Source organism: Theropithecus gelada, chromosome 1, assembly GCF_003255815.1.
Source record: "Theropithecus gelada isolate Dixy chromosome 1, Tgel_1.0, whole genome shotgun sequence".
NCBI classification, from domain to species: Eukaryota; Metazoa; Chordata; class Mammalia; order Primates; family Cercopithecidae; genus Theropithecus; species Theropithecus gelada.
In genome coordinates, this window is record NC_037668.1 from 131,105,431 (window position 1) to 131,116,093 (window position 10,663).

Here is a 10,663-nt window from a genome sequence, read left to right on the forward strand (position 1 = left end):
ATGATAAATTATCCTAATTGTTATTAGTGAGTAAGAATTCACAGTTGTTTGGAATATCTGTGGATGAGTTAAAGATACATTTTTGCTCCAAGCTATCCAAATTCTTAAATATTTGGTGTACCAAATCATTGCTAAACCGATAGATCAAATATACATCAGTTATGCTATTTACATATATCCATATTATTCATACTAATCTAAAATACTAATCATATTAATGTAAGTATTCACATTAACATGAAGTTAGTAATCATATTACAATATACACATGTGTGTATACACAATATCTATTCTGTGATAGTTATTACAAGCAAAGTACATTTGTGTTAGCTCTAAACATCCAACAATGATCTTGTCATAGTTTAATAAAACCTTATTTAACAGACAAGGATTTTCCAAAGCAACTCTTGATTTATACAGTATAAATGATTTTTTTCTGTCTAGAAGAGAATTAACTGTTTCGTTTTATTTAGAGACTGTATTAAACATTTAACTAGAATAAACGAGCTGACAATGCACCTCAGAAACTCAGAGGCTCGGTACATTTGCTTTGTCATGTATTATTAACATACCATCTGGGAAGTCAGGATGGCTGAGTTGCAGGTCTTTACAAGTTCGGGCTGGATTGGTCTGAGTACCCATAGGAAATTTCATATGCTCGATGTCTTGTTTCAGGGAATTGAGGGAACCAAATATTTCTTCCATTCCATCTGAGTAATCAAGAATATTATCATCTGCATCTGCTTGCATGCCTTCAGTATGTCTTCTCGTTTTTTTGGAGGACAAGATTGGTAAAGGCTGAATGACTTCTCCAGGTGGACCCTGTAAAGAAGAAAATATAAGTGCAATTGTTTCATAAGGTGGAATATTCTGCAGATATTAATTAATACTGGTTATGTTTTTGTTATAAGAAATTAAAGTTGGTTTAACTTTTCAGTAGCTACAAAATTTATGCTATAGGATAAGTTTATAAATATATAAATATCATAGATTCTTCTATGATGAACTTGGTGGAAATACTGAGGTAGGTGAATAAGTTAGATGACTTCTCGCCCTTTATGTACACAATAATATAGCACAGATTTGTGTAGATATGTTATATATGTTAGTCTCTTGTTTATTAATTAGTCATCATTTATATGCCCTAACTCTACAACTAGATTGTAAAGTCTCTGAGGATTAGAACAGCACTTTAAAGCTATTGCGCTCTTAACTATTATATTTGATAATTTATATTATAAAACATTAAACATTAAAAAATATGTACACATTAGTTTGCTTCAAATACGTGTGACTTAAATCATTATAAATGAACAAACTTAAAATAAATGCACCCAGACTTGAATTCACATTGCGAGCAGAGCTATAGCAAATAGTTTTCATATTGTCATGGGTTGAATTGGATCCCACGACAATTTGTAATGTTGAAGTCCTAATTCTCAGTATCTCAGAATGTAATCTCATTTGGAAATACAGTCATTGAAAATATAATTAGCTACCATAATGTCACTAGAGTGGGCCCTAATCCAATGTAAGTGATATTCTTATAAAAAGGAGAAGTTTAAACACAGATACACCCAAAGAGGGAAGATAATGTGAAGAGACAGGGAAAAGACAGCCATCACAAGCCAAGAAGAGAAGTGCAGAACAGATCCTTTCGCCATGGACCTCAGAAGGAACCAACGCTGTCGACACCTTGATCTAGGAGTTCTAGCTTCCAATACTGGGAGATAATACATTTCTGTTGTTTGAGCCACCAACTCTGTGGTACTTTGCTATGGTAGCCCTAGCAAACTAGTATACATATAGTTGGAAAGATTTTAGCTCAAGAAAGAAGAATAACGTTTCTTTCACATGGATCTATATTTTAATTCTACCATTCAATTAGTTATCTGAAGCCTAGAACATTTTAGTATCAATAAGTGGTAGCTATTACTATTGCTTTTATTAGTATCCTTATATATGCACTAGGAAAAAATGTGAAGCATCTGAATTTTTGTCATTATTCCTAGAGTCAAGCATAAATGTATCTTTATGGCATAAAATAAGTTGGTTTCAGTAATGTGACAAAATAGTATAAGAATCTCTTGAAAAATTAATAAAAACAAGGCTATAATATATAATTAGGGTATTTATATTTGAACAGTGAAATCAATTAAAATTTAAGTCTTGGCATGTAGACTTGATTATGTAAATGATATAATGTTTCCTATAAAATCAGCACTTTTGACAGAATGTGCTTTTTGTCTATCTTATAAATTCAGAGAAATCATTGGCAGCTTCCAGATGCGAATTATCAGAATATCACTCTTGTTAACATGTACTTACCGGAGGCCCAGGAGGCCCTGGAAGACCACTGTCACCTTTCTGGCCAGCGGGTCCCTGTTAGAAAGAAGAGAGAGGACATAAATAAAGAAGAGTCAATTAAATAGGTTTCAATGAAAAATTAAATTGTCAAAGGGAAAAGTACTTACAGTAGAGCCTTTGTTACCCTTTGGGCCTTGAGGACCCTAGAAAATGCAAAGGCAAAAGCACAGATAAAAATCTGGAGCATTTGTGTCTCTTTGTTATATTTGTAACTTAACCCTACCTTATAAGGTTATTTTGTCTTGTACTTACTGGCAAGCCTGGAGGACCAGGTGGACCTAATGGACCAGCAGGACCAGGAATTCCCTAGAGAGAGAATCAGCCAATGTAAAGGGATTTCCTCAGCTATTTCATTTTCATGTTTTCATAACTTTTTAACATTTTCGTAACAGCATACACTATAAAATTTAGAGTATGCAAAAATATTTATGAATGGCTTAAACATTTTTCCATGGTGAATCTAAAAATTAACTTGTGCAAAATAATCAGAATTTTTCCTATGTTGCTACAATATCAATGAGGTTTTTCTTTTAAATCTATGTGTGTATATGTGTATATTCCTTTATCCCTCAGAATATGATTTACAGGTGATGGGAATTTAGTACATGTTGGTTTAAATAATACTCAACTGTAATTTTTATGGTTTCTAACTTAAATATTGTAAAATTTATTTACCCTAGGGCTGAATACAAATATCTTTTTAAGAACATTACTGACTTAAACAAATTAGAATTAAGACACTCTAAATTCTTTCTTTGATCATACTTAAAGGACTGTGTGTGTGTGTGTGTGTGTCTGTGTGTGTGTATATTATTGGAAATGAGTAGAAAAAATAACCTGTATTTTTACTCACCCCATCCCCTTTTGCTCCTGGAGATCCTTGAGTTCCAGGGAGCCCTCGGTCACCTTTTTCCCCTTGTTCTCCTGGAGGACCAATCAGGCCAATTAAACCAGGATGTCCCTTTGAAAGGCAGAGGAAAAAGTTATAACATGTGCATTACTATCTTCATAAAATTTTAGTTATAAAATATTTGCACATTACATTTCTAAAGCATAAAAATGAACAATGCTGATAAAACAACATTAAAATAACCCTTCTGAATGAAATATACAGTTAAAAATCTCCTTCTCATCACCTAACTGGATCTTTTACTGCTTACTTTAAGTGAGGGCTTTATTAAGCATTGGAAATAATACAAAACAAAATGCTTTCTAAAAATATCATTTTAAGTACTCCATTTGAGGAATCTCTCAACCAAAAATGACCATCTATAATATTAGTTGAATAAATAACAGAAAACTCATTATTTTAATAAGTATCTCATTTAATATGAAATAATTTCTATTCTTCAGAGACTCTGCAGTCTTTAAAAGGCATTTGAAGATTTAAAAATAATCCAAACAATAATAATACCATTTTTAAAAAGGCTCATTTCTCTAAGTACTTGGTGCAACTCAGCATAAATTATAGGAGAGCAAATTAGTATTTGAAAGATATTTCTAGTTTAAAATTTTTATTTTCACATTTAAAAACATAAAAATAGATATTTTGTTATTCAGCCTGTTTATTTTCTGAATAGTTATTTTAGTATAACCATATGCTTTCTCCATATGGTTGCTATAATGGAATCTTGAGAAGATATAGCACTGAATTCCGGCACATTTTTCACTATTTGCATATTTTCTCCCCTCTAAATACATCTGGGAAACTAAGGATTGAAGCTTTTTTTCAGGGTTAGAATGATGAAGATATTGGTTGACATTTTTTTTGAATGATTTTAATCTGCAAAAGCAAGGCTATTAGTATATAAAAGCATATTCTTTTATCAATAACACATTCTTTCATTCTCACCTTTTCACCCTTGGAGCCAGGGTCACCTTTGAGACCAGGTAAGCCAGGAGGTCCCTAAATAATAAAAAAAATAAATAAATAAAAATAAAATAGAATAGGTATGAATTAAAGAATCCTATGACTAGTCACAGACCTAGTTTGGTTTTGAAAAGACGGAGTTGAAAATAATAATGATTAATGTTGCTTTATTTTTAAGGCTTCTAAGTAAATTTACATATTTAAAATGCTATGGTTTAATTTGTAACCATAATATTCATAATTTTGATTAAATGAATGTGAAGTTAGAAATAGAACATGGTTATATGGGTTTTCAGTTAAGAAGAAAGTGTCAGTTTTTAAGTATGCTAGTTTCAGAAGGGATTTCCAAATTATATATCCAGTCAGTCAAACATTTTTATGTTACACAAATTTAAAAGGTGATAATATTTTTAGTACAATTTTTGAAAATCTCAATAAACTTTTGACAGTCAATAGATCTTTGATAACCACAGGAAAAAAATTAGACAAAATTTTAATACACTGTTTGGTTTGTATTTAAGTAATAACCTCTATTTGTATATGTTAGAATGGTTGCCTAGTAATATTCTATAGAATAAGAAGATAATTCCTATATATACTAAATTAAAACATAGAACTCTGTAATTCTTCTAGGCCATGGCCAATTTTCTGAATTCTGATCTCAATTCTTATTCTTTGTTCTCTTGAAATTAGATGTCTTTCATTGTGATTACTGGAGAGAGACATATACTAAGAACACTTAATAATTCCAATAAAATATTGCATGTATATTACTCATGAAGAAGTTAGAGACCATGACTATTAATTTCTCTAAGTTAAACTATACAACGTTACAAACTACATCAAGATGGTACTTTCAGCTGCAATTTCTAAATTGTACCTCATATCTAAATGATTTATGAAATTAATAAAGAAATTTATTTTTATATAAATATACTTCTATTTCAATAATTTAACTTTTTTAATAGTCCCAGACTAAGACATTTATCTTTTTGACTTATATTTCTATGCAAATTATGGCATGACTTTAGCAACTAACTCTTTGTCCTGCCTCCCAACCAAAAAAATCTTCATACTGATGACTTTCGAACAAACTGCTTTATCTACAAATTGTTGTACTCTAGCCCAGGCACAATGGCTCACACCTGTAATCCTAGCAGTTTGAGAGCCTGAGGTGGGAGGATCGCTTGAACCTAGGAGTTTGCAACCAGCCTGGGTAACATAGCGAGACATTTTGTCTCCAAAAAAAAAAAAAAAAGCAAAAACTAGAATTGGTGGTGTATACCTACTGTCCTAGCTAATTGAGAGGCTAAGGCAGGAGGGTCACTTGAACCCATGAGTTTGAGTCTTCAGTGAGCTATGATCACACCACTGCACTCCAGCATGGACGACAGAGAACACCCTGTTGCTAGAAAAAGTAAACAAAACAAAAAAACACACCACACTAACAAACCAAATTGTTGTACTACAATTTTGAAGACAACACAAAATACAGTCCTTGTTGTGAAAGTATACAAGTGAAACTACGCAGGCAACAGATGCTGTTGGAAGTGAAACTGAGGCTAAAAAAACGATTTATATGTGACTCGTGAAATTAGGGCCACGATAACCTAAATATGTCACTACTGCTTGCCACAAGTAAGGCACCCAGCAACAAAAGCAAACTGTTCATACGGTTTCTCTATGAATTAGAATTGTTTTGATAGAATTGAATTTTCTCGATTATAATTTCAGTAATAATTTTCATCATGGCTCTATGACAGCAAATTGTTTTAACTTTTTACCAACGTACATCATGGGTCACCACTACTGTATCTTCTACAAGGCTACCATGAGTAATATTTTCCTCTATCTGGAAACACTCTATTTCTTCAGTGTAAAAAAGCACATTATATCCTGGTCCATAATTTTTGTGAATTTAAAGCATTAAGAACTATGGATCTGATCCAAGCAGTGTGATGCACTAGGAAAAGTATGGGTTCAGAATAGGATAGGTCTGGCATAGAAACCAACTCTCTTCTTAGCTACTTAAATTAGTTGGACAAATAGAGCTTCAGTTTTCTCATCTACAAGCTGGGGACTACAAGTCCTGTCTCATAGAGCTGCTACATGAATCAGGATGGGCCTCCCTATTTCTTCGTTTCTGAAGCCTGCTTCTCAAACTGAAACTGTGAACATCAGGAAAGAGCAAGAATAGTGTTAATATAAATTAGCGCTTGTGTAACAATGGTATTTTGGACTATTATTAGATATATTTATGTTTTCGGCCGGGCGCGGTGGCTCAAGCCTGTAATCCCAGCACTTTGGGAGGCCGAGATGGGCGGATCACAACGTCAGGAGATCGAGACCATCCTGGCTAACACAGTGAAACCCCGTCTCTACTAAAAAATGCAAAAAAACTAGCCGGGCGGGTTGGCGGGCGCCTGTAGTCCCAGCTACTCGGGAGGCTGAGGTAGGAGAATGGCGTAAACCCGGGAGGCGGAGCTTGCAGTGAGCTGAGATCCGGCCACTGCACCCCAGCCTGGGCGACAGAGCAAGACTCTGTCTCAAAAAAAAAAAAAAAAAAAAAAGATATATTTATGTTTTCAAATTCAGTTAATTCTCTAAGTATTAAAATGGACAATTTCCCTATATTATTCAATTAACAACAGACAAAAGTTATTTTCAAACAAGCATATGCAGTTTTAAGTGTGGATATACTTAATAATAATCTTCTAATAAGGAGAAAAATACTAATCCTCAGAGTCAAATTTATATGAGTTTAGTTACATTCTCTTTTATATAAGAATAAACAATCATCCCGCCCTGTTAAATCTCAGACAAAAAGATCACAAGGAAACTAGCAAATTCATTTTTGAGTAATAGTGATCTCCCCATTATCTGGTGCTTTGCTCGCCACAGTAAAAACTGTATAAACAGTGAAGCATAATACAAATTTGAATTATTATCATTAGTTTTAGATATGCTACAGATAAATACCTATCAACTTTTTCATCCCATTCTAATAGAAAAAACTAAAATGGCAAAAAAAGAACTACTAGTGATTCTAATTGCTCAAGCTTAATGAAAAATATATTATACATTATTTGTGTTTTGAATGCATTAAAAATCCTTTCCATAAATATTATTCATGAAGAAGTTAGAGATAATGAGTACTAATTTCTCTAAGCTAATAATCTCTCATAACATTACAAACTACATCTAAAGATGAATTTGCCAAATAAAATCAGTTTTTATTCTCATCAGCTGGAAACAGAAATTGGTATGATATTGAGAGCAGTTATAAATAACCCTCTGAACCTGAAACAGATCAAAAACATCAACTCTGCATATAAAAATGTTATTCTAACTATACATATTTTCTATTTTTCTCTTTCGGATATTGTAAATTGAAAACCCCCAGGGAAATACATAATTCATAAGTAATAAAGTGAAAAGGAAAACAGGGATGATACATTCTTAAGTGTCTAGAATACACAAGCAAACATTTTCCCCTGCAGTATTATGCTTTCTGGAATATTTGCTTTGATCTGCAGTTCAAAACTCTAGTTCATTGAAATTTAAAGAAACTGCAGATCCTACACTTTATTTAAAAGACAAAATTGTGGAATAATATTTAATCTGGTGAAAACCAAATGCTTTGTTTAAACCTTTTTAATCATTATGGAATGCTACCCATATCACCCTTGTCTACAGATAACTTAAATGTAGCATTAAAGAAATAAACTCTAATTCAGTATCCCATCCTATCTTTTAAGTTTTTATTGTTTAAAAAATAATGCTATCAGATATTTATCATTTTATTATCAAAAGCAGAAATGTGTGATAATACTAAACTTGTTTGAACATAAATGCTAAATAATTTTTCAGCTGCATTAAAACAAATAGAATCTTAAGAGAGTATGAAACAAAATAAAATAAAAGCTTAAAACTAAGACAGATGTTAATTCTGACTTCAAAAAATCAAATACATTTTAATTTTTAAAGTAACTAAATTATTTCAATTTTGACTTTGTATCAGAGGGTAGAATTTAGACATCATCATTCTTCTCTTTAAAACACTCAATTGGTGAGGCGTGGTGGCTCAAGCCTGTAATCTCGCACTTTGGGAGACAGAGGGGCATGGATCACTTGAGCAAAGGAGTTCAAGACCAGCCTGGGCAACTGTTAAAAACCTATTTGTACTAAAAATGCCAAAAATTAGCCTGGTGTAGTGGCACAAGCCTGTAGTCCCAGCTAATCAGGAGGCCGAGGTGGGAGGATCACCTAAGCCTAGACCAAGGTTGTAGTGACTCGTGATTGTGCCATGGCACTCCAGCCCCAGTGACAGAGTGAGACTCTGTCTCAATAAAATAACTAACTAACTAACTAAATAAATAAATAAATAAATGAAACATTCAGTCTTATTCCCATTTAATGTTGGTTGACTACTAAAATAGCAGTATAATTCAACCAATACAAAATTCTATTGAAATTTTGAAAAATCCTTTAAGAAACCCTAATAAAATTATACTGACTCTAACAGAGTTCCACTTAAAAAAATAAACTCGAATAGAATTCTTTATATAGGCTCATCACCATCCTTAGCTTTTGATTAGCTTCCATATGTGCTATTTATCTTTTTTGTTTGCTGGAGTGCAATGATATGATCTTGGCTCACTGCAACCTCCGCCTCCCGGGTTCAAGCTATTCTCCCACCTCAGCCTCCCGAGTAGCTGGAATTACAGGCATGAGCCACCATGCCCAGCCCATCTGTGCTATTTGTCAAACTTCCATTCCATACGGTGATCTAAGTACACATTTGTAGTGTGTGTGTGTGTATGCCTATACACATATACAAATGTAAATCTGTTGAATTCATGTTCATAAACAAGTTTTTTACCATGTGAAATATGTACTTTTTAAAGTAAAAAATAAATACTATATCATATCTGACTCTAGGAGAGCTGATAGCATAGTGTAGGCAGACACCAAGCAGAAATCATTTTAAGAGTCTAAAAAATTAGTTTGTTGTACTCTATTCCAAAGAATTTCATATCCAGAAACTTCCTATAAAATTGTTAAACTTATCTATGTGGGTAATGGATGCTCTGTTAGCTATTTCAATTGTCTAAATAGGCAGCTGCCAATCTGGAGAGATGAAAGTAGGTAAGTTGTACTTACTGAACAGCTAAGTTGTATTTAAAAGTTGGGGAAAAGGGGAATGTCTTGGTAGCTTTATCTCACCAGTAGAAACAATACAGTAGGTAGTTACAGGCAGCTTCTAGAAGGGGAAAAGAGACCCAATAGGTACTTGTGGAAATCCAGAGATAAGCAAATTGAAGCCTGTGTAGATTTGGATACGGGTGTGAATATATGTTATAATGAGGAAAAAAATCATCATGGAGAAAGTATTATTATTATAGCTTTCACACAGATTAATTCAGAGATTAATAGAAACCTCTATGAATTTCCAAATCTCTGTTAGTCTCACAGCCACTGTGTTATCCACACTTAAACCTCTCTGTTCCTTCTTTAATAATCACATCATGTTTCTAAACAGGGAAGGGTCCCTAGAGGAAATGACATTTAAATGGTCCGACTCTGTGTATATCTAGTATCCTCTGCTTGAGTCTATCATAGTACTTAATATGTTAACACTCTAACTTTTGTACAAAAATACAAGGTATTTTTGTATAAGTATAATTGTATTTGATCTCTTCCATTTGCTTTAATAGTCAACAACTTTTGCATAAGGTTTATTGATGATACATATCATGAATGAGGTCGAATTTAGTTACCTTCCACTAAGAATATAAAATTGATTGTTTTTCAAAATATTTATCATTATTTCATTATTTCATTTATCATTATATCATTATTTCATTCATTTAGTGATTCTTGATTTGGTGCTACTCGTGCTAATTGGTGATATAAAAGTGATTTACAAGCAATTCATTTAATTAATCTAAGAACCCCATGGGGTAGAAGATATCCATATCCCAATTTAACTCATTTAAACTTTAGAAATATCATCGGATAGAGGCTAGCAATATTCCCATTTTATAAATGGGAATATATAAATGAAGAATATATAAATATTTAATATATATTTAAATATATGTTTACATATATTATATATTTTTATATATAAATGAATAATATATATAATTATATATATATATATATATGAAGAACTTAAAGCTAAAAAAAAAAAAAAAAAAATGTTCCTAAAGTCATCCACCAAGTAAGTGGTAGTGCTTGTTTCTGAATCCGAGAGTTTGGCTCTAGAGTCGATAACCTTAACTAGTAACCATAATAAGCTACTTCTCATTCTGATTTTAAAATTACCTACTAAAATAGATCTTAGTTGAGTTGAAAGGCTCATTGAATTGCCATAAACGGCATTTTGAAGATGATTTCTCTGCCCATCCTCACCTCATGAAG

The 10,663-nt window shown here is 32.4% G+C and overlaps 1 protein-coding gene across 4 annotated transcripts in view; it reads right to left on the bottom strand.

Moving 5' to 3' along the window:
• COL11A1 (collagen type XI alpha 1 chain) overlaps positions 1–10,663 on the bottom strand; it is a 218,049-nt gene that overhangs the window by 9,786 nt on the left and 197,600 nt on the right. For all 4 annotated transcript variants that reach the window (XM_025398299.1, XM_025398280.1, XM_025398308.1 and 1 more), the window contains 6 exons: positions 4,220–4,273; positions 3,221–3,328; positions 2,620–2,673; positions 2,475–2,510; positions 2,329–2,382; positions 573–822 (listed from right to left, as the gene is read on the bottom strand). In XM_025398299.1, the coding sequence (XP_025254084.1) occupies positions 573–822; positions 2,329–2,382; positions 2,475–2,510; positions 2,620–2,673; positions 3,221–3,328; positions 4,220–4,273 (556 nt within the window). The remainder of the gene's footprint in view (positions 1–572; positions 823–2,328; positions 2,383–2,474; positions 2,511–2,619; positions 2,674–3,220; positions 3,329–4,219; positions 4,274–10,663) is intronic.